The sequence below is a fragment of the Neomonachus schauinslandi genome, chromosome 13 (assembly GCF_002201575.2).
Source record: "Neomonachus schauinslandi chromosome 13, ASM220157v2, whole genome shotgun sequence".
NCBI classification, from domain to species: domain Eukaryota; kingdom Metazoa; phylum Chordata; class Mammalia; order Carnivora; family Phocidae; genus Neomonachus; species Neomonachus schauinslandi.
Genome location: NC_058415.1, coordinates 73,675,405 through 73,698,152, shown reverse-complemented (window position 1 = coordinate 73,698,152; position 22,748 = coordinate 73,675,405). Strand labels below are relative to the sequence as shown.

At 56.0% G+C, this 22,748-nt stretch overlaps 1 protein-coding gene across 6 annotated transcripts in view; it reads right to left on the bottom strand.

Annotated features, from left to right (window-relative positions):
• RGS3 (regulator of G protein signaling 3) overlaps positions 1–22,748 on the bottom strand; it is a 113,037-nt gene that overhangs the window by 4,837 nt on the left and 85,452 nt on the right. For 3 of the 6 annotated variants that reach the window (XM_044920763.1, XM_044920764.1, XM_021691739.1), the window contains 2 exons: positions 9,472–10,407; positions 1,526–1,590 (listed from right to left, as the gene is read on the bottom strand). In XM_044920763.1, the coding sequence (XP_044776698.1) occupies positions 1,526–1,590; positions 9,472–10,407 (1,001 nt within the window). Of the gene's footprint in view, positions 1–1,525; positions 1,591–9,471; positions 10,408–12,918; positions 12,984–15,830; positions 15,899–22,748 lie in introns of those variants that run through there. The other 3 variants (XM_021691741.1, XM_021691740.1, XM_044920765.1) reach the window with 3 other exon arrangements.

Below are 22,748 nucleotides of genomic sequence, written 5' to 3'. Positions count from 1 at the left end.
AGCACTTTCCTTCAGTCAGAGCCATGAAGAAATGGAATGGGTGGCCTCTGGGGAATGGACTCTCATCACTAGAGGCTCAAAGGCTACACAGCAGGGCTGCTGTGAACCTCCTTCAGAACGCTCTACACTGAGCTTCAATATAACAGGCTCTGAAGAGAAAAATAATAATATATATATATGTATTTATATTTATAATATTAGAGCCAGCACACCAGGTATCCGATCCCCACTCGGCCACACACTTGCTGTGGGACCGGAGACGAGTAACTTCTTTTTGTTTCAGTTTACTCATTGGTCAAATAGGATACGTAAGAAGAAAAAGGAAATGTAAAATAAAAACAGTGGTAAAGATTAAATTAGATAATATATGGAACGCGCACAGAACAGTGCCCGGCACAATAAAGATTAGTTATTTTTATTGTTATCCCAGATTCTAAGAGTCCTCGATGAAGCTTTTAAGAATGTGAGCTTCAGACATTCAAAAGGCAGCACCCACCCTGAAGGGAGGCTGGAGTTAGGACAGGCCCAGGACAGCCCCAGCATCCCCAGATGCCCACCCTCCACGGCCTGCCACTGCTGCACCCCTGGGAGCGACACCCCAGCAGCTTTGGTGATACCTGGACCAAAGGGCTATTTTTGATGCCTGTTACCTGCCCTAGAAGGCGGGATTACAGTTGCCACAGGAACCTGGAGAGGCCCGAGGGGCTGGGGGAGAAAGAGTTTCTAGAGTCGTGGACGCTCGCCAGAGTAGAGGCCAGGAAAACGGCTACAGGAGGCATCTGGGAAGAGCCCGTCCTCCCCGCCCAGGCCCAACTGGTAAATAAAGGTGGGCACTACACAAGCCGGAGGGGAGGGGGACTCCCTCTGGGGGCCACCGTGTGCCCCACCGCCTCCTCTCCATCCCGCCCCTAGTCTCCAGGTCCTTGGGCCCAGGTGTACAAGGAGCCTAAGGAGAACCCACACACACCCTGTTCATTTAACTGGCACCTCCAAACCTCCAAACGGATGTGTAAGGCCCCAGAGCCTGGCCCGAAAGGCTGGAGAGTATGGGGTACGCTACCTGGACCAGCAGCGCCACCTCCTGGCAATGCCAAAGACTGCTAGCCTTCAAGAGCTCAAGAGGACAAAAGGGGAATCACGTGTCCTTTCTCAGGGAGCAAAGCACTTGTCAAGGTCACTCAGCCACTGCTTGGCTTAGAGGCTGGGCCCGGGCCAGGACAACCCGGCTGGTTGCCTCTGCTTGGTTCCCTGGGGCTTCCAGTACTGAATCAGCATGTTGCCTCACTCTGCATGAATGCTGAGGGCAGTGTCAGACGCTCAGGACCCTAGCGACCCCACACTGGGGCCACTTGCAAGTCTTAAGATCCTGTTGTTCACTGGTGTCTGTCTAGGGCAGGACTGGCCACAGCCCCTCCTCCCCACCTGTCCCCCTGGAGGAGAGACAAGCCCGAGGACAGATGAAGAGGAGGGGGTTGGGGAGCCTCCCCAACTGCAAGGTTGAGGACCAGGGATCTTCCCAACGTACAGGTTTTTGCTCTTTCTCTTCTGAGAGGCTTCATCATCATCCCCAGCCGTGTCAGCCCCACTCATCTGTGGAAGAAAGATAGACACGTTATAGTCGGGGCATCCAAAGGCTGCTTGCTGCCTGAGCAAAGAGAGGCTCAGGGATCCAACGGCGCCTGCAAACTGTCCCACCCCTCTCCTGCAAAGCTCCTACCCCTCAGGTGAGGGACAGGGAAGCCCATTACTGGGAACAGTCTGTCCATGAAGTGTGGCTGGCTTGGCAGATCCTCCAGCCAAAGGGGTCTCCTCCCGGTGCAACTAGGAGCCCGGTTTGCGAGGGAGAAGCCGAAGACACAGCACTGATGGCAGAACCAGAGACAGCAGACTGGAGAGCAGGGCTACAGGAGGGCTTCTGCAGTGGGATTCGGCCAGTCATGGTCCCTCGGTGAGCCTCGATTTCTTAATTTCAAAATCGAGATCCTGGGATGCCTGAGTGGCTCAGTCGGTGAAGCGTCTGCCTTCGGCTCAGGTCATGATCCCAGGGTCCTGGGATCGAGTCCCGCATCGGGCTGCTTGTTCAGCGGGGAGCCTGCTCCTCCCTCTGCCTCTGCCTGCCCCTCCCCCTGCTTGTGCTCCCTCTCTGTCTCTCTCTGACAAATAAATAAATAAAATCTTTGAAAAAAAAGAAATCAAGGTCCTAATGACTAACTCGGGCTTCTGAGGTTTGGTAGAGACCTGGGATTGGTCAGCAGGGTGGACAGTGAATTGTCGCACAAGCCTGAGAGAAGCTCTCCTGCCTTAAGGCCTTCCATGGCTCCCCAGTGCCCCCAGGGTAACATCCAAACTCTGTGACATGATATACAGGGTCTGCCGTCTTAGGAGCTGGGCAGAAAGTTGCATTTGAACATCAGTTACAGTCCTTCAGTTATCTCTCCGGTCCAGCTCCCTCCTTGACCCTGCCCTCCAGCCAAATGGAATGTCTTTGCATGAACTGCCCCCTCACCTCAGGCCTTTACCTGGGCTACACCTTCCACGGGGGATGCTTTTGTGACCCTCCCGTCTCCCTTTACTCCCAAGACCCAGCCTCAGGAAAGACCAGACCTCGGGTAAGCCACTTAAATGCCTCCTCACCTAGGGAGCACTCCCAAACCCCTAGACCAAGGCTGTGCCCCCTTCACCGCTTTTGAGGTCCCCGCCACATTCAAGAGGGCTTTTTCTAAATCTGTCCCCTCTGCTTGGCTGTGAGTTCTCATGAGCGAGGCCTCTGTCTGCCTGGGTCACCCTCACGGGGTGAGCACCTCACAATTAGGAGCTCAACAAATATTTGTCGAATGAATGAATGCATCAAGAGAGGGAAAGCAGACTGGAAACAATGAGTCTTGAGGCCCTCACTGCCTGAATCCCAGCTTGCAGCTGTATCCCCCACCCCCTCCGCTCCACTGCAGCCCACAGACTGCACCTCTCCCACCCCTCTCTCCCCTCCCCTTTGCCTGCGCTGTGTCCTCTTCCTGGAATGCCTCTCTCCTCTTCCCCCCAGTCTGCCACTCCTCTTCTCCAGACCACTCCAGATTCCCACCATCTCAGGGCTGTCCTGTTTCCCTTGCCCTGCTGGTGCTTGTCCATCTTCTTCCAGAAGAAACCCGAGGCCCCAACAGTGCCACCCTGGGGCAGGAGCCCAGGAAGTGCTCTGAGGATGGGAGAGGAGCTAGAGCTCAGAGTAGGCTGGGCATGGACGTTATGTCCCAAGACAAGACAGAATGCCACCCAGTGTGCATCTCAGCTCTGATTCCTCATGAGTCCCACCCTGGGCCTCAATTTCCTCATTTGTAAAATAAAGATGGGCCAATTCTTAAAGCGCTCTTAATTCTGGAAAGAAAAGTGGCCTTATTCCAGATATAGCCAACAGGGGGAGCTACTAGCCTCAGTGGAATACACACCCATGGATGGACGGATGGATGGATGAATGGATGAACGGACAGACGGATGGATGGATGAATTCATACTATAGACCAGACCCTGGAATGGGCATTATCCAGATACTATCTCATTAATCTTCAGAGGAAGTCCATAAAGCAAACAGAGGTTCAGAGAAGTTAAGCCACTTGCCCAAAGATACCCAGAGTTGAAGTGACTGCGGGAATCTAGGTCTGTGTGCATTTAAGGCCCGTGTTTCTCCACTAGAGGATGCTGCTGTTCAAATGTAAGGATGGGGCACATTCTGAATGTTTTCAGTAAAAGTCTCGGGGGAAGTGCCACCTCCTTCCTGAGAAGACTGCCCCGCCAGGGTTGTAAACACTTGTGTGTACGTGCACACACAGGCACACACCCATCTACGGTGTGTGATTCCAGAGCTCGGGTTTGCAGGAAGCAGGTACTGATCCTATTTGTCCTGACTCTGGCAGAGTTTCTTAGCCTCTCAGCTTCAGCTTCGTTAGCTACAGCATAGGTGGGGTGACAGCCCCCTGGCAGTTGGAAGAGTCACCACGATCAAGCCTCAGCCCCTGTGGCCCAATGCTGGGGCCCTCTGTAACCAGGGCTGCCCGGGGTCATTGCTCAGTGAGTCTCCCCTGGGCTCCCCAAGCTGGGCCCGTTGCACACACCGGCTGCAGTCACACTGGCCGGGCTAGGCAGTGCCTGGAGCCCCCACCCGTGGGAAAGGGCCACGGGCGCTGGGCTTCCTCCCATTCTAACCTCAGCTTCCGTACTTTATCGAGCCCACACAATGGGCCTGGGGGCCACTCCCGCCCCGCCCGCACCCCTCAGCCTCTGCACTGCTGGGAAATGGGCTCTTCCTTCCACTGCTGGGAGGGGGTCATCTTCGGCAGGGACCAACCCACACCAATCGGCCTGATAGCCCAGTGCCTGGGCAGTGACCCGCAGAGCAGCTGGGGAAACCCAGGCACTACGTGGGGGTGGCTGCAGGCTAGACAGAGAAGAAACTGAGCCAGAAAGTCAGGGTTCTGATTCCCAGCCCCACAGTGGCCCCCAAGGCTCCCCTCTTCAGGAGGTCCTGCCCGGTACCCAGCACACAAAAGGCCTCTCCTTCCCATCTGCTCCCCACGGCCTTGCTCCTCTCCAGGGCCCTCCCTGCTGGAAGGGAAATGGAGGGGGGCCCAGAGCCACCAGGCAGGAATCCCTGGGGCCCGCCCGGCCACTCCAGGCACTGGGAGCTCCCCACCCCTTGGAATAATAACTATAATTCTTACTGTAATTATCACTATAATAATAGTTGTGGTTAAGGGTGTCGATTCTAAATTGCCTGGATTGGGATCCTACCTCAGTGACTTAGGAGCTAATTGACTTTAGCCGAGTTACAACCTCTCCCGGTGCCTCGGTCTCTGTAGCTGTAAAGTGGGGATAATAACCGGACCTGCCTCATCGGGGCGTGGTGCGGATTAACTAAGCGAACACACAGGAAAAGCCTAGTTCGGTACCTATATGCCCAGCGCCCCACTGCTGCCGGCTGTGGGGGTTATCGCGAGTGTTCGCTGAGCGCTCACTACGTGCCAGGTCTGCAGTGAAGGGCTTTCATGTTTTTACCTCGTTCCATCTTCACGACCGTTCTGAGAACGATTTGTTGTCACCTGCCCCAGTCCACAGCGGAGGAAACTGAGGCACAAGCTGCCAAGTGGCAGCGAATTTCAGGCCTGGCTCCAGAGCCCACCCATGACTGAGGGCTCTTGTGAGCAGGGGCCTCACCTGGTTCCTCTCGCTGGTCTGGACCCAACTTCTGGGGCTACCCGGCCATGCTGGCGCCAGCGCCCCACACCCTGTCCCCCTCTGACCTGGCCCAGCCTGGCGGGCCCCATACAACCTTGTGGAAACACTGGATCTGAATGCTACACGTATTTGTTTGGACACAGGAAATAATTTTTCTTTAAGCGCCTTGTAAACAGGAGGCTCGAGAGTACTGTCACATCTTGGAGCTGGAAGGCATCTTAAGAGGCCCTCTGGTCTGACCTCCTGCCTAGGCGGGAAGCTTGGTGTGGCAGACAGCCTCTGCCCAAGCCAGTCCCCGCAGGGGGCGGGGGAGAAGGAAGGATGGCCTGGGAGGGGCGGCAGCCTCTGTCTCCTCACTGTCAAAGAACGACCACGACCCTGGGCCACGCCAGGCTAGGCTGAGGCGGAAGTGAAGGGCAGCAACCCTGGGCCCAGACACAGATTCGCTCAGGGCTTCCCAGGCTCCCAGGAAAAGGGCAGATGCAGGCCCGTGGTTCTGCCCGCGGGGCCACCAGGGGGCAGCCAGCAAGGCAGGGGTCTGGCAGCAGAGGGCACTGTGAGACCACTCAACTCGGCACGGGGAGCCAGGCACAGGGGATGGCCCAGGGGTTAACCTTGGTGGGGAGGTCTTCTCCTCTCTGGACCTCCAGCAGCCCATCTGTAAAATGACCATGACGAGTGGGCCGTCTCTCAGATCTGTCTGGTTCAGATACTCCTACTCCCAGTAGAAAGAAATCACTCAGCGCACAAGAGGGCAAAGGGTGACAAGTAAGGGTCACCCCTGTGACAGGCAGCATGCCCTCCGGGCAGCCTCAGCTTAGCCATACAGCCCCGGGGCCACACCAGCTCTGTCTGGCCCTCCTGGGTTTCACATCATGACAGGATCCCTGCCATGGGCGCAGAGCTTTCCACATAGTGCAATCTTCTCGAATCCCTGGGATACCTCCAAGGAAGACTTAGCACTCCCACTTTATAAGAGAAAACGAAAGCTCAAAGAAAGACCTAACTTGGCCAGGGTCTCGGGACCAGGACGGAGGAGGCAGAGCTGAGATTTGAACTCTCCTCTTCACCTCCTGCCTGGCATAGCCTGGAAACAGTGGCCTGGAGGCAGCAGCTGACCCTCCCAAGAAAGCCAGGCCCATGCCAGGCCCAAGCCAGGAAGATGGAAGTCACAGGGGAACCCACCGCCGCCCCTGCCCGCTGCCAGCCCCCCACACCCTGTCCCTCACCAGCCTGAGGTGAGGTGAGCAGGGTCTGGGGTCGAGCCAGGGAGGACTGCGCAGGGTGAGGCCACGGCCCAGCTCTAGCAGTGCTCGCTGTGTGGCCTGGGACAAAACACTTCTCGCTCAGCCTCAGGCTCCCCGCTGGAGGACGAGGACAAGGAGTCCCACCCTGCAGCAGTGTCGTGCAGGCCAGGAAAGGGAGCTGGGGGCACTTTGTGAATGTTGGCATAACGGCCACCACGTTTGCCACTGCTCTCCTCCTCCTCGTCGTCATCAACATGATTCCCATTTATGGAGCACCCACCGAGTGCTGAGTACCGGCAACTGCCCGAAACACTCCACCCACGCTGGCCTACTTTATCTTCCCCGCAGTCCTACAAAGGAGGTATTATTACCATACCCGTTTCACTGATGAAGAAACTGAGGCTCAGAGAAAGGGCAGGGACTTGCCCCAGGCCCACTGGCAGTGAGGGATGGCGCGGGACCAGGGGCTTGCCCAGCCTCAACCTCCAGGGCAGGGTTCTTAGCGAAGCTGGCTGGCTGCAGTGAGCAGGATACACATGATGATGGACTAGCAGCCGGGTCCGTGGCAACTGTGGGAGCACAGCCTCTGAGGCCCCTGCCAACTCTGTCGCTCAAGCCCAAGAAAGGAAACAAGAGGCCAGGAGAGGGTGGGGGATACCCGTGAAAACCCTGGGCTCCCAAAGGAGGAAGCTGAAGCATGACAGAGCTGGTCCAGGCCTGCCGGACTCCTGCGCAGGAGTATCTGCCCCAAAATAGGAGCTCGGATCAGCTGGCTGGGGGGGAAGTAGAAGGATGTGCGTGTAGGTGGGTGGCTGTATCTGTATATAGATATTTGTATTTACATACAGAACAGAACTTGGGAGGGTCTTGGGGAGGGGGTGTGGAAACAGGGTAGTGAGCCCGGGGATCTCGGTGCCCACCGGAGAGGAGTGGCCAGGCCTGGTCTGAGTGAGCCTGAGGCCTCACCCAGGTAGGGCAGAGTTCTAGACTCTCTCTAGCTGCATCAAGAAATGGCCAAAGATGGTGATATTCCAACTATGAGGAACAGCACAGTCCCTGGGGAGCTTGTCTAAAATGCAGAGTCTGGGCACCATATGCTGGAAATTCTGATTCCAGGAGCCTGGGGCTGGAGACTTAGAAATCTATGTATGAATAACCTCCTTCTGGTCATTATGGAGCACATCAAAGTTAGAACCACACGTGTCTGTGGATGAGGAAACTGAGTCCAGTCCCAGTTCCTTTGGGATTTGGTTCCAATTTCCGGGGCCCAAAGTTTAAGGCCTTTTCGGGGGGGGGGTCCCAGCCTGCCCTTCCAGTCCAACCACATTGTAGCAGTGTCCTCCCAAGTGTGAAGTCAGCCTTCTCACTAGTGCCTGAGGCGAAGAAGGCTTCCAAAGCCATGGCCCAACTCAGTGGGGAAATGAGCTGGACTCCATTAGTCATGTCTGCCCTGGGTGTGGAGGCAGGAAGGGCAGCGTGAGTACCTTGCGTCTGCCATCCCTGCATTTTAGGAATCCCCTGCTCTAGCCAAACTGGCTTCTACAGACACTGTGCCCAGAATGCCTGTCTCATCCCCTCTTCATTCTAAACCTGCTCAATCCTCAAGGCCAAGCCAAAGGGCATCTTGCTCCAGAAGCTTTTCCCTGATGGCTTAAGGCCCTGAGGTCTTTCCTCCATGAACTCCCAGGTCCCTGCCCCCGCCCCCCCACGCACCTGGCCTCACAACGTTGTCATAACAACACCTCGCACCGCGCTGGCTGCTAGCATCTCAAAAGCATCTACCGGTTCCTGCACTAAAGGTCACCAGGCAACAGGCTCTTCTGGTTCATCCTCAACCACCCTGCGACACGAGTGCAATTCATCTCTGCTTTTCACAGAAGGACACTAAGGCTCAGAGGAGCTGAGTGGCTCACCCAAGGCCACACAGTAAGTGAGAGACCAAGCCCAGGCTCAAGCTGGCTAGTGGGCTTCGAGGACGTGATGCAATCTTTTCACTGAGGGGCCAGCTTCTGCACCCACACAGATAGCTCATTGCTCACAGGCTGAGAGCAGCCTCACACATTCCTGCGGCCCCGCACTGGCACAGGACACAGGGCCTGGCACTCGGCAGGAAATCAATAAACACTTATTCGTCTATTTATAAATATTTGCGGCATGGTAGGGATGCACTCCAGCCCTGGAGCCAGAATCTAATTCTGGGGCAGACATTTATAAACCGTGTGGCCTGGGGTAAGTGAGATAACCCCTGAGTGCCTCGGTCTCCTCATCTGGAGGGAGCTTCAACAGTATCTCCTTCATGAGGCTGTCATGAGCATTGGTGAAGTCAGCTAAATTGCTTAGAATGGGGGCGCCTGAGGGCTCAGTCGGTTAAGCATCAAACTCTTGGTTTTGGCTCAGGTCATGATCTCATGAGATCGAGCCCTGCTTGGGGCTCTGTGCTGGGCGTGGAGCCTGCTTAAGATTCTCTCTTTCCCTCTCCCTCTGCCCCTGCCCCCCAGTCGTGCTCTCACTCTCTCTCTCTCTCTCAAAAAATAAAAAAACAACAAAAAATAAATTGCATAGCATAATGCCAACACAGGGTAGATGTGTGCTATCGTTGCTGGCTGATGGATTTCTAGTCTGGCTAGGCCTGGACCGAGCCTAAATTGTTCTACTACAGGAGACAGTCCTCCAGCGAATGTCTCAGACCTTCTGGATCCAAACGCACGATGTCCTGGGGGAGGCCACACCTGCTCTACTTCGGTGGGGACCCCCAGTCCAAAGGAGCTGTAAGAACACAGCATCTGGAGTCAGAGTCACGGGCTTAAGTGCAGGCGCGGCCTTCTCGGTCCCTCCGTGCCTCAGCTGTATCCTCTGTCAAATGGGTAGAAGGCTCCCTGGAAGGCTTAGAGAGGCGCTGGGGTGGGACTGCGTTGCTCGTCCCCTGCAGCTCCTGGACCCACCTCCCCGCTCCGTACCACCCCATTTATTACCCACTCCCACCCACCCTCGGCCTTCTTACCTTCCGGTGTCCCGTGAAAAAGAGGGAAAGGTGGTGCATGGAGCCACCGTTGCGGCCCAGTTCCTTCTTGAGGGTGCGGGGCGAAGGCATGGCCCAGGCGGACGTGGTGCCCTCCCCGTCCGAGCAGTGCAAGGTGGTGTCGGAGGCAAAGCAGGGCCCGCGGGCTTCCTGCAGCAGGCTTCCCTCGCTGTGTGTCCGCCGCCGCAGGGAGTTCTGCACCCGTAGGGAGAGGCCGCCCTCAGCCTGGCCCGCCTCGATCATGCTGCTGCGCTTGGCCTCACGGCGCTCTCCATAGTTGTCATCACTCGTGTCCTCCTCCTCTTCTTCCTCTCCCTCCTCGCCCTCCTCAGCCTCTTCCTCGTCCTCCTCATCGGCCAGGCTGCCCCCCTCTGCCCCGGCCTTCTGGCTGTAAGCACTGTCCAGCCGGACCTCAGGGATCACAAAGGTTGGCCTGGAGGCCACAGGCAGGTCCCTGGTGGCTGCTGGGGGGTCCCCAGAGCTTCCAGTCTCCTTAGCTGGCTGGGGGACCTGGCCGGGGGGCAGGTCTTGACAGGGCGCAAGCTCCTGAGCAGGGGTGTCCTGGATGACAGGGAGGTCTTGGCTGGGAGGGGGCTCTTGCCTAGGAGGAAGTTCCTGGCAGGGAGGGAGGGCCGGGGCTGCAGGGGGTTCCTGGCATGGTGGGGAGTCCTTGTTTGGCTGGGGCTCTGGGCCTGGAGGAGGTTCCTTGCAGGAAGGTGAGTCTTTGCTGGACGGTGACTCTTGGCCAGGAGAAGCTTCCTGGCCAGGAGAGGGGTCCTTGTTGGGTGACAAGTCTTGTCCTGAAGGAGGCTCCTGGCCTGGAGAGGGGTCCTTGCTGGGTGGGGGGTCCTCAGCACCCAGCCCCTTCCCTTCCTCCAAGGGCATCTCTCGCTTCTCATCTGCCTCTGGCTCAAACATCTGGGAAACAAGAAGCAAACAAGAAAGGTTCAGAACAGAAAGCTCTGAGATGCCAGGCAATGTACACGAGCCAACCTCACAGAGACTGAAATAAATCAGGCAATGGCCGGAACCGCACACCTGACCGCCCGCAGTCTGAAAGCTAAAGTGAGAATTGGAAACAGAAAGCCCTTTTGGCTTCGCTGCACATGGGTTCCCATCCTTGTCTTCTTGCTTGAATCTTCTGTTTGCTCCATCAAAAGCGTGGCTGGTCATTTAGGGGAGGAAGGAGGGGTAACTGCCATTATCTGGATCCTATTGCCTGCCGGGGCCGTGCCAGATTAAACACTCCTCTTGTGCGATCTTCCTGACGGCCCTCTGAGGGAAGTGTCATGGTGTCTCCGAGTAAAGGAGGGGCCACGCAGGCTCCTCCTTCATGGACCAGAACCAAGCCAAGTCCCAAGCCAGAGCAATCACAAAGTGATAGAACCTTGGACCTGGCCAAAGGGTATCTTCTACCTGAACCAAAGTTTTAAAAAAATCCCATTCAAACAAGAACTTGCTCTGAATATTTAAGTATCTCTTTGAAACTAGCAAACTGGAATGAAACCAGAACTTCAAAATATTGCCCACCCTTGGACAACACAGATGTCACGGGCACATGGGGGCCTCCCTGAGGGATTATCCACCCAGTGGTTTTTAAACTGTGTTTGGAGGAACCTCAGGAGCTCCACACAGAAGAAGAAAGCTTTTCCTGCCTGACACACAACCCTCAAACCCTCGGCATTTTTGCTGGATTCCTACAGATTTCATTTGCAAAGGGAAAAAAATAGTGCCCTTGATGAAGTCTGAAAGCCAGCTTGCTCGCAGGAAGACCTGGGGCTCAGAGAAGGGTCAGGAGTATCCACGGGACTGCAACCGCACGGGGGGGAAGCAGGTCTCAAGCCTGGGCCGGGCCACTCATCACACCCAAGGACTTGGAATGCTGGCGCGAGAACTATCTGGGGTCTGGGTTTCACCCGTCAAGAGGCCATGGCCACCTAGAAGGGGAAAGTGGCCACACGTCCCTGGGGACTCTACAGATATACGGGAATGTGCGCGTCCACGCACACGCGTGCACACACGCGGACGCTGGCCGAGATCCAGAGATGTAAGTACTCCCAGAACATAGGTTAAGAGCTCTCGTTGTAGAGACCATTATAACGTCCATTTGATGGATGACCATGCTGAGCACAAACAGCAGTGACTTTTCCACTACTGCACAGGTGCCCAGGACTGAGAGGCTGTGCCCAAAGCTAAGAAGTCTTTTCAGGCCTGGGGAGGCCGTGACGGTGACGCCCCAGCCTGTGGCCCAGCCGTGGCTCAAGGCAGCCACAGAGTGCTGCCCACACGTGGCAGGGGTCCCACTGGCATCTGGGGGCACCAGAGCGGATATGAAAGCACGGTGTGGGTAAGGGCCACAGGCTGGGAGCATGAAAGTGAAAGGGGAGCCCCCCCCCCGATGGAGAGAATGACTGAGCAAGGCAGCGGAGTGGGCCTTAGAGGACTCTAGGATGATCTGGCCAGGGTTCGGTTCTCAGGCACAGCCGAAGACAGGCGTCCACCCACAGGGACTCCCTGCCCTATAAATCGTACCTGCAGGTGGGAGATGACTCTACCCAGAGACCCCTCACACCTCAGCCTCAGGCCCTGACACATCCTTGATCCCAAATCCCCAGTGCACAGAGCGGGAGGCTGAGGCCCAGAGAGGGTCAGGAGCCAAGGGCCTATCACACAGCAGGGCCAGGGAAAGCCAGTCGCTAAACCCCCTGGGTCTCAAGGTCCCCACCCATTGAATGAAATAACCCACACACACAAGTGACAAGCCAGGAGAATAAACATAGAAAGGATAAAGGTCTTTTCTTTTTTAAGTAGGCTCTATGCCCAAGGCGGGGCTTGAACTCACGATCCCAAGATCAAGAAGCGCACGTTCTCCCAACTGAGCCAGCCAGGCGCCCCGAAAGTATAAAACTCTTGAACGGGATGCTGGTGGTGGTGGCAGTTGTAGTGACTGGAACAATGGGTCTAGAGGGAAGAGCTGAAGTCACAGACCCCAAACCGTGGCCCATCCTTCCCACGGACCCCTGGAAGCAAGCTCTGGCCAAATGCCCAGAATCAAAGCTGGTGATTGTGACGGCGGGCCTCTCCAGAAATCTCATCTAGAAACCAAGGTCTGTGCTCTAGCCCCATCAGACTGCTCCCAGGGAGAGAGAGAGCTCCCCTGCTGATGGACAGACAGCAAGGCTGAGGCCCAGCCTGGACAGTGACCTACAGACATGCCCCAAAGCACCAGCACCAATCGGGGCTCGGCTGGGGTGAGAGCAGGGCCTCTGGCTCCTTCTTCCCAGGCCTGCTTCTGATCTCATTCCAGAGCAGCCCAGTCCTCCACCCCTCCCCCCACCCACCAGGGAGCATGCTCCTCGAAGAAAACAAACAGCCAGCTCCCTGGTGCCCCACATTCAATCACCCGCCCCCTTGGCCAGACCCCCCGACCTGGAAGGACAGATGGAAGGAAGCAGCAACCGGTGCCCTCGGGGCCTGGCACGGAGTGGCCCTGAGCGGGGAGCAGGCCACATTTCCCCTTTCCTGGGGGGTGGGGGTGGGGCCGGGCCTGTCCCAGCACTGACTGAGCCTGAGCCCGCCTACCCTCCTCGGGAAAAGTGCAGCCACAGACCCAAAACCAGAAATGCAAGTCAGCCTGCCTCTGCCAATCCTGCCCCAAACTGAGGCCAAACCAAACAAAGCCAGGAGGGGAAGTGCCACCATCCCCGGAGGGCCCCCGCCCTGGGGCAGCCGAGAAACCACCCAGGACTCAAGGGCTCTGAGAGGGCCCAGGGATCGGTGTTCAGATGTCAGCGGTGTTGCTTTCCAGCTGTGCGACTCTGGCCAGCCTCCCAACCTCTCGGTCCCCGTCCCCTCACCTGGAACAGGGCCATCCCATCACACCAGGGACTCACGGGGACCATTCTCAGTGCTCCCCACAGGGCCTGGCCCAGGCGACGCGTTTGGTAACATGGTGGCTATCATTAGTCCAGTCTTATTTCACAGATGGGGAAACTGAGGTCCCAGAAGCTAAGGGAGTTACCTAAGAAACTGGAGGCTGATTTAGAATCAGCCCTCAAGTCTCCTGGCCAAGGGTACCTCCTGGCTTCATTGGGCCCTTCCACACAATATGGTGGACCCAGGAGTCTAGCGGGAAGGTGGGGGCGGGGGGAGGCTGAGCACTGCCAGAGGCCCCTCACCTGGGCCCCATACACACAGGGCAGGTACTGGCAAAGGAGGACCAGCCGGAGCTCTTTGGTTCTTCCCTGTGCTCCAGGATCGGGCTCGTGTGAGTGCCCACACGGGTTTGGTCAGGCCAGTGTTCCTGGGCGAGCTGGGGTTGGGAGTGCCTTGGGGGGAGGGGGCTTCTGGAGCAAATACAGGAAACCTCAGAAATCTGGGGGGAGGGGTGGCCAGTGAAGGAATTAGGACAGGAAAAGAGATAAAGACGAGAGTATGTCACAAGGGATGCCAGGCGTGGGACTGTCCTATGAGGAACAGAGTGATCCATGCAGAGCCCTGCTATGTCAAAACTGCTCTGGGCAGTGTGAGCAGGGGGTGGGGGCAGGACCGCAGGGACACGCATGCGTCCTAACATGCAACGGTGCGCTCAGGCACTGAAGGAGCCCCTGAAAGGACAGAAGGGGACAAGTCACACACAATAACTGCCCTCCGTTGAGCAGAAAAAAAACAGAGGCTGGACAATTGGTCGTAAGGCCTGCGACGAATGTTCTGACAGAGGAGGTACAGGGAGCTAACAGGCAACACCCAGTTAGACTGCTTTGCAACAGGTTGGGGTGATAAGAATCCAGCCACAGGGCCCCAGAGAGATCCGCCTGCTGGCCCAGGGCCTTGGGTCCAGAGTGTTCTGAGCAGCGGTCCCCTTCCTGTGGGGAGTCTGCACTTCTCTGGCTTGGCTGGCCCAGCGTTAATTCTGTCCATGTCTTGCCGGCTAGAAGCACACAGGAAATGAGCCAGGCCCTCTACATGAAGCTGCTGTTTAGGAGCTAATCAAATTCTGCCCCCAGTCCAATCCAGGGCTCAGAAGAGGCCGGGAAGGGTGGCAGGTGGGACTCCCAGAGCATCTCCTGGGCCCCGCCCTGCTGCTGGGGTAGGGGGTGGCAGTGAGCTGCTGGAAGTGACTTGCCCAATGTCACACAGCTACTAAATGTGGAGCAGGTCTGCTGACCCCAGAGTCAACCTGCAGCTCTCACCCTGAGATGACTCATCACATCCACCACAGATGCTGGGCTCTGCATCTGTCCTCAAAAACCACTTCCTGCCCTGGAGCGGGGGCAGGGGGTGTGAACTAGGGTTTGCCTTTGTCTCTGGGTGGCCCTTACACAGCTAGGATTTTACAGATAGAGCATGGACAGAAAGCCAGAAGGCCTGCGTTGGAATCCTGACTCCATCATCTGCTAGCTGTGTGACAGGCTCTCACTTCTGGGTTCCTCTGCTGTGAAATGGGACACGAAGTGAGGACACTTCCTGCCACCACCACCCCTCTTCCAGAGGGCTAAGGGGACCAAGTCTGAGAAAGGACAGGAGAGTGCTCTGTGAACTGGAACGTGGTTGGAGAAAGGGAGAGGCTATTAGAATTCCTGCCCAGTGCCTGATCTCCAGGCTTGACTTGCGAGATGGGGTTGCTCCTTCAAGTTTGGCACACTCTGGGTTCCTAAGCAGCTCCCTGGCTTCCAGGTCCCCAGCATGAGGCTGGCTTCCAGGAACCTCAGCTGCCTGGCCAACACTTTGCTCCCCCAGCCCAGCCTTCGTCCAGCTCCTCCGCCTGATTTCTTGACACCCAGAGGCTGGAGCCACCACCCTGCCTCTGCCTGCCAGCTCAGAGCCTCCAGGCTGTTCTCCTCCTCCCCTGTCCCCAGCATGACAGGTCTGACACAGAACACGGGGCATGGGGACAGCACCTTACAGTGGAGAGAGCTCTGGAGACTGACCCCCTCCTCACTCACTGGCTGGGTGACCTCAGGCAGAGCCTCTTTGAGCCCCAGTTCCATCAGCCATAACATGGGATTCCTGACAGCTCCTCAGCTCGGTGGGAGGAGCGCTGAGCTGACGTGCACCCGGAGCCGGGCACCTTGCGGCAGACGGAGCACCCGGACGGCAGCCACGACCACAGTGGGACAGCCCAACTCCTACATCTCCTTCCCTGGATCCCACCCCCCGCCACCAGTCTGATGACCCCTCTTCCACCAGGTCCTGGGCCTCTTGGTCCGTCCATGGGAACCTGTCCCAGACCCCCGCCCGTCTCAGTCCTGCACGCTCCCTGGTGCACCCATCCCCTCCCCGGGCTACAGTCACCATCCGTGCCACCTGGCCACTGCCCAGCCCACACTGCCAGCCCCGACCTGTCTCCTGAGTCTTGATCCCAGAGGCAAGGGTTCACCAAGCACTCGTGAAACAGCGCTGCTCCCAAACACTGTCCTAGGCTCTGTGGGTACGACAGGAAATGAGAAAGACACGATCCCTGTCCGAGCAGGGCTTTGAGGCCAGAGAGGAAGCACTGACACGAGCCACGACATCGCCCACAGAAACACGTAATGGATACAAAGTGTGGCCGGTGATGGACAGGAAAACCGTAAGGTGCGGCGGGAGAGAATGCATGTCAGGTGGGAAAGGCCGCTCTGCGACGACACTGAGCCCCAGATCTGCGTGGGCAGGGAGGCCAGCACCCTGGTGCATTGGAGGACACCTGTGTGGCTAGAGCCCAGGCAGAAAGACAGAAACTGCCCTCTGCACACCCCGCCAGTGCTCCCAGCTCAACGTGCCCGAGGCTGAATGCGAGTCCACTCCATCCAGGATGCCATCGTCAGCTGCCCAAACCAGGGACCCGGGTATCATCCTCTCTCACTGTCCCTTCACTACCACCCTCCCCACCAACTCTGGCCAGTCACCAAAACCTCCTGATTGCCCCTTGGAAAATCTTCAGAATCATCCCCCTGGGGTAGGGGATGCAAGTGTGGGGACAGGGAGTATATGGGAACTCCATATACCTTCCTCTCAATCCCTGAAACTGCTCCAAAAGCCAAGTTGATTAACTTAGAAAAAAAATCACCTCTCCACTCCCTCCATCTCCACTACCACCACCTCCCTTCAGACACGGTCATCTCCCACCGGAATTGATGAGGACCTCGCAGCGGCAGCCCAGACCCCTTTGGTCGCCATGCCAGAGGAGCCTTTTAGGCACATCTGACCCTGTCACGCCTCTGCCTAAAGCCCTGACAAGGCTCCCTAATGCCTTCCAGATGAAGTCCAAATTCTGTAGCCCTGAGCGGGTCTGGGCTCTGTCTCCCTTTGGCTTTACCTCCCACCACTCTCCATCTCAAGTGTTTGATGAGGGATGAACGAATGAATGAATGAATGAGCGGGCAATCCAGTGAACTTCACAGGACCATCTAGGACCTAAAGTGGGGCCCCTGAAACAGCAGCGGTAGCAGCTCCTGGAAGCCCACACGAGATATAGACTCTTAGTCTTCCACCCACAGGTGCTGGATCAGAATCTGCATTTTACCAAGATTCCAAGAGATTAATTTGCACATTAAAAATATCACTGATCCAGACTATTGGTTCTCAAAAGAGAGGTACACTTCAGAATCACCGGTGGAGCATTTTAAAAATATCTATATCTAGGCCCAATTCCAGACCTTACTGGATAAGATTCCCTAAGAGTAGGGCTGGCATCTTGACTTTTTTCCAACTCCCCACATAATCCTGGGGAGCAGCCCCCGTTAACCGATAGGATGAGTGAGGCCCAGAGAAGGGAGGTGATGTACCCAAGGTCATACAACAGAATCAGGACATGCATGCAGACCAGAACCCAGTGCAGGACCAATTCCAACACACAGCACTCCCTCTACCATGGGAAGCCCATGCAGAAGAGGCATGACCTCAGCAGCCCCTTGTCCCCAGACAAGGAGCAGGCAAGCTCACTGGAGGCAGCTACCCGTTCATGCGTCCTATTCACAGAGGCCCAGCTGCAGGAGAGAAAGGAAAGAGGAATTTGAATGCAGACCGAAAATTCTCCATTCCTAAAAGATCCCACGACTCCTCCTGGGTCTGTCGGGGACTCAGGAGGGCGACGCACCACAACAGGGAGCATACCAGACCCACTGACTGGAAGCAATACTGAGACACAGAGAAGTAGCTTTCCCAGGTCAGAAACCGTCAGGACAAAGCCAACACACAGGGAAGGAGAATCCTTAAGGAAGGAGAAGTGAAGACACCCGTCTTTGAGGCTTCCCTACTCTTGGCACCGCCACCTGGGTAAGCCAGAAGGACATGTCCTCAGGCCTTTGGAGCTTACTGGATGCCCAGCTTCTCACCGGGCAGGGAAGGCACCTCCCAAAGTGAGAGTTTCCAGGACCAAGCTCCCCCATCACCATCTGGCTAAGCCCCTCTTCTCGGGACCCAGATGCCACTGCTTCAATGTGTGTGTGTGGGGGGGACCTGGATTGGGAGCCCCCCAAACCCAAGACCCCTTCCATACCTCAGCTCCCTTCTCTTCTGAAAGCATGAAAGTGGAGAGCAGGGCTGTCCCAGCTGCTTCCTGTCCCCATAGGGACCAGAGCCTCCGTCAGAAGGAGAATGCCAGGCCCCAGGGGCCTCTCCTGCCCCACCTCTGGGCTCTCTGCTCAGAACCAGCCCCTGCGGGCTCCGCCACCATTCCCCTTCCCCCTGGCACCCCCTTTCTCTGCCTGATCCACGCACTGTCTCACTTCCCTATTGTCTCTACCTCTTAAGTCCATCTCCTGCCCATCCCCCAGAGCCCAGTTAAACGCTCCCTGGGATGCCCTGGCTAGAGGGCTCTCTGCTCTCCTGCCAATGTCCGGCCTGCCCTGCTCTCATGGCTCTGGGCAGGCCCTGCTTTGGCTCATCAGGATTGTGTCCCTGGCTCACTTACTTCCCCCGCCAACCCCCAGAGTTACTCAGCAAATACCGACAGAGCCCCAGCCACGTGCCAGGGCCTGTGCAGGGCAAACAGTGGCAAGACACCTTCCCTTCCCTGAAGGTGCTGGCCTATGGGGCAGAGAACCAGGTGAGAGGCCCATGTCACTCTCCTACCCACCCATTACACTCCCCCTTCCCTAGGGGGCTACAGAGGCAGCAGGAAAGAAGGGGATGGCTCTTGGAGGAGGTCATGGGGACAGGGATGGGAGAGGACCCAGGCCAAAGCCAGAGACAGCATGGAACCTTCAAGGAAGTGCAGGTGGTTCCGCGAGCAGAAGCATGGGTATGTTCAGGAATTTGGACTTCACCCCGAGAGCCGTGTTTGTGTGATGCTGCAGAGATATAGGGAAGGTGGAGCCAGAGATGATGGAAACAGAGAACAGTGATAATGATGGGGGGGGAGAGAGGAAGAGAGAAACCATGACTTGAGTGTCTCCCAGATACCAGGCACCATGATAGTTGCTTTCCATACACTCGCTCACCCCCTGCAGCCCCGTATGGTCGGTACCACCGGCCCCAGTTGGCAAATAAGGAAGCTGGGACTGGGACTCAGGGAGGTTCAGTGACGTGCAGGATCACCAAGCAAGTAAGTAGAGGAGTCACATGGTCGGCCTGGCTGCAAAGCCCTGTTCTTTCTACTACCCCACAACCTCCTTTCTGGCCCCTTCACTGCCTTTCCTCACCCCCCTCCCTCCCTTCCTTCAAAAGACCTCACCCAGCACCCACCTGGGCCAGGCGCCGTGAGGCACGGTGAGCCATTCCAGACATAGGGGCCCTGCTCATACCCCAAACTGGTGGAGAGTGAGGGGCAGGTGTCTGACTCACCTGGAGAGGGTGGGGTGGTACAGCATTCCATACAGCTGGTGACCTTCCCAACCTGTTTCCCTCCAGGGCCCACTTCATGTGCGGAGAAGCCGGAAGCGTGTGATGTCTCTGTGCTGTCCTATGCCAGGTTGATCAAACAGAAAAGCTCTGCCAAGCTAGGAGGACCCCAGGGAAGGGCACAAATAGCACGGTGGTCATGAGACCAGGATTTGGAATCAGGAGGGCCTGGGGTTGAATCTCACTTCCTAACCCTGTGGCTGACTCAATGTGACACCCCCCACAGGGCAGGAGGCAGGGCCTGGTGCACAGTGGTGCTCAGCCCGCTGGGGTGCCCCTCCTCTTCACCACTTGGCTCCCGCTCTCTCTCACGGCAGGTACCAGGGACCAACCCCAAATCTAAGGCTCAGAGAACAGAGAGCGCCTTCAAAGCCAGGGGTGGTGGAGGGAAGCCGAATGCTGGTGAAGAACTGAGGTCTGGAGACACAGACTCAGGTTCAAATCCTGCCTCTGCCACTTTCTTGCCTGGTGCCCTTACCTCTGGGCAGGCTGCTTACCCTGTTCCAGGTTCAATTCTCTCATCTGTAAATGGTGATATAAGTAGTTAGTACCTATACCACAGCATTGTTGGGAGAGAATCCACATAAAGGGGCCGGCACATAGTGGGTGCTCGATAAACATTTCCAGTTCCTGTAATCATACTTATTACTACCAACAGTGTTAACATCATCAGTCCCCTTCCCTGCATCCCACTCTGGGAGATGCTACTTGGCACATTCTGACAACAGCCTTAAGATGGGGGCACTATTATCTGTACATTTCAGGGGAGGAAACTGAGGCCCGTACCAAAGGCCCCGGAGGCTGGATAGGCAGCTGAGCTTGTGCTCAGTTTCCCCTAGGCTGGGTCAGTCTGGCTCCCTGTGGGGCCTGGGCCAAATTACTTCCCTCTCTAGGTCACATCTTCTGGAGGGGGTCTGCCCAGCTCTGAATCTCAGCCAGCCTGGAAGAACCAAGGCCCATGGTATGGCCAGGTCTCCTTGTGGGTACATCGAGGGCAGGAGAAGCAGAAAGCACCCCCTCTCCAGGGACCCCAACCTTTGTCTGTGTGCCCCAGTTCCTAAAATATTCTTCTTTCGGGGCCTGCAGTGCTGGAGACACTGGGTCGGGAGCTGAGGGGGGAGGCTCTTCCATTCCAGGACACTAGAATGGATATCTGGCCATTGGGCTCAGCCACCACCCTGTGGCCAAAGGTCACCTCCAAGGCCCCAGGCACATTGCTACGTCCACCACTGCCCCCCGAAGCAGACACGCTCTCTGCTAGGGGGTGATGTTGAGGCTGGGGTCATGTGGGTTTGCAGTCTGCTCTAAAACCATCCTCTTGCCTCCTCCTGTCATGGGACTTCGTCTCATCTCCCTCACAAGAACCTGATTATATTCCTCTCCCACTGAAAACCCTTCTCTCCCTCTGGGATAGTCCCAGCTCCTTACCCTGTGTGTTCTACCCCTGCTAACTGATCTCCCCACCACGCCGTTTCTCTTCCCTTCCCTCCAGCAGGTCTAAATCATTTGTAGTTCCCCAAACACACTCTACTCTCAGGCACCTCGAAACCTCTGCTCACTGTACTTCCTACTTAGAACACCCTCCCCTCTCTTGTCCACGGGGCAAACTCCTACTCATCCTTCCAAATTCAAATCACCCCCATGTGTATTGCCCATTGATTTCTGACAAAGACGATGATCCCCAACAGTGAGAAAGGATGGGTTTTTTTTCTTAAACTAATTGGATAACCACCCTGAGAAAATGAGTCTTGACTTCTACATCCACCATACATAAGAATCTATTTCAAGTGGATTTTAGACCAAAATATGAAACATAAAACAACGGAACTTCTGGAAGATAACACAGAACATATCCACAACTTTGTAACAGGCAAAGAAACAGGATTCAGTAAGCACTCTCCTTAACGAAAAACACTGACAGGTTGGGCTCCGTTAAGACCTTGTATTCTTCAGAGAATCAAAAGAGGGAAAAGGCAAGACACAGGGTGGGAGGAGATATTTGCAATGTGTATATTCCACAGTGAAAACGTATCCAGAATATTTCTTAAGCTCGCACAAACCAGTAAGAAAAAAACAGACAACCAAAGGGAAAGCTGGGAGGGAAGAAGCTGGAAGAGACGCTTCACTAAGAGGTGGCCAATCAACATAGGGAAAGGTCCTGAACCTTATTAGTCACCAAGGAAATGCAAATTAAACCCACATTTAGTTATCGCAGTATCTAATACCAATAACGTTGGTGAGGACGTGGGGTAACAGAAGCTCTTATACACAGCTCGCAGAGAGTGCCCTGGTGTCGCACTTGGGAAAATTATATGATAGGATCTACTAAAGCTAATTATATACCACTTTATGACTCAGCAATTGTAAACCTTACGTATTTACCCAACAGAAAAGTATATACGGTGCAGCAAAGACTCCATGAGACTATTCATAGCAGTGCTCTCCACGATAACCTCCAGCTGGCAACAACCCAAAGGTTCAACAGTAGAATGGGTAAATTGCAGGATAGTCACACAGCCAAATAGGACAGTAGTGAGAATGAACAAAGTAACACTTCATACAGGAATGTTGACAAGTTTCATCATCAAACTGTGGACCCAGAGAAGTCAGCGTGAAGGAGTACATGCTCAGTGATTCCAGGTATACCAAGTTCAAAATCAGGAGACACTGATTAATGAGAGGAGTCAGGACAGGGGTTACTTCTAAGGCGCTGATGACTCAAAGGGAGTGTGGGTTATTTCCGGGGTACTCGAATGTTCTATTTCTTGACCTGGAGAGTTTGTTCACTTTGTGAAAACTCATCAGCTGTATAGTTCTAATCTTTCTCTAAGTCTGTTGCATTTCAGTTGAGAAGTTTACTTAAAAGGCAAACAAAAGCCCTCGTCCCAGGGTCCACCCCCCCTTCCCTCCTTCCACCACGAGCCCCCGTCCTTGGTGCACATCTCTGAAGCACATGCCAACACCGCCCCCCAAAAGCCGCTGCACCAGCTCCCCTTTCCGGAACGCCAACTCTGTGTCAGACCCCATGCCAAGGGCCTCGCTTCGCCCACATCACCTCATTCACTGACAGCCGCCGTGAGGTAAGGTGCTAGAAGCACCCAGGGGCTGCCCACGAAGCCCTGCATGCACACAACCTCTCATCTAACCCGATGAGGCCGGGCCATTGCCTGAAGAGGCGGAGGCGAGGGGGGCGGTCAGTGTCTTGTCCAAGGGTGCACAGCTGTAAAGCTCCAGTCCAGAGCCCACACCCCTACACAACACACACTAGGCAGCCTCCCCTGGGATTAGAAGGAACAGCGCCTGGACACACACAGGGGATCTCTACGGCTGGGCAGGAATCACGTCTACACTACAAAAGGGTGGGTGGACCAGGGTAGAGACTTGCTCCTTCGATGGACAAGCACCTATGCATCCAGACTCTGCCTCGCCTCCTGCAG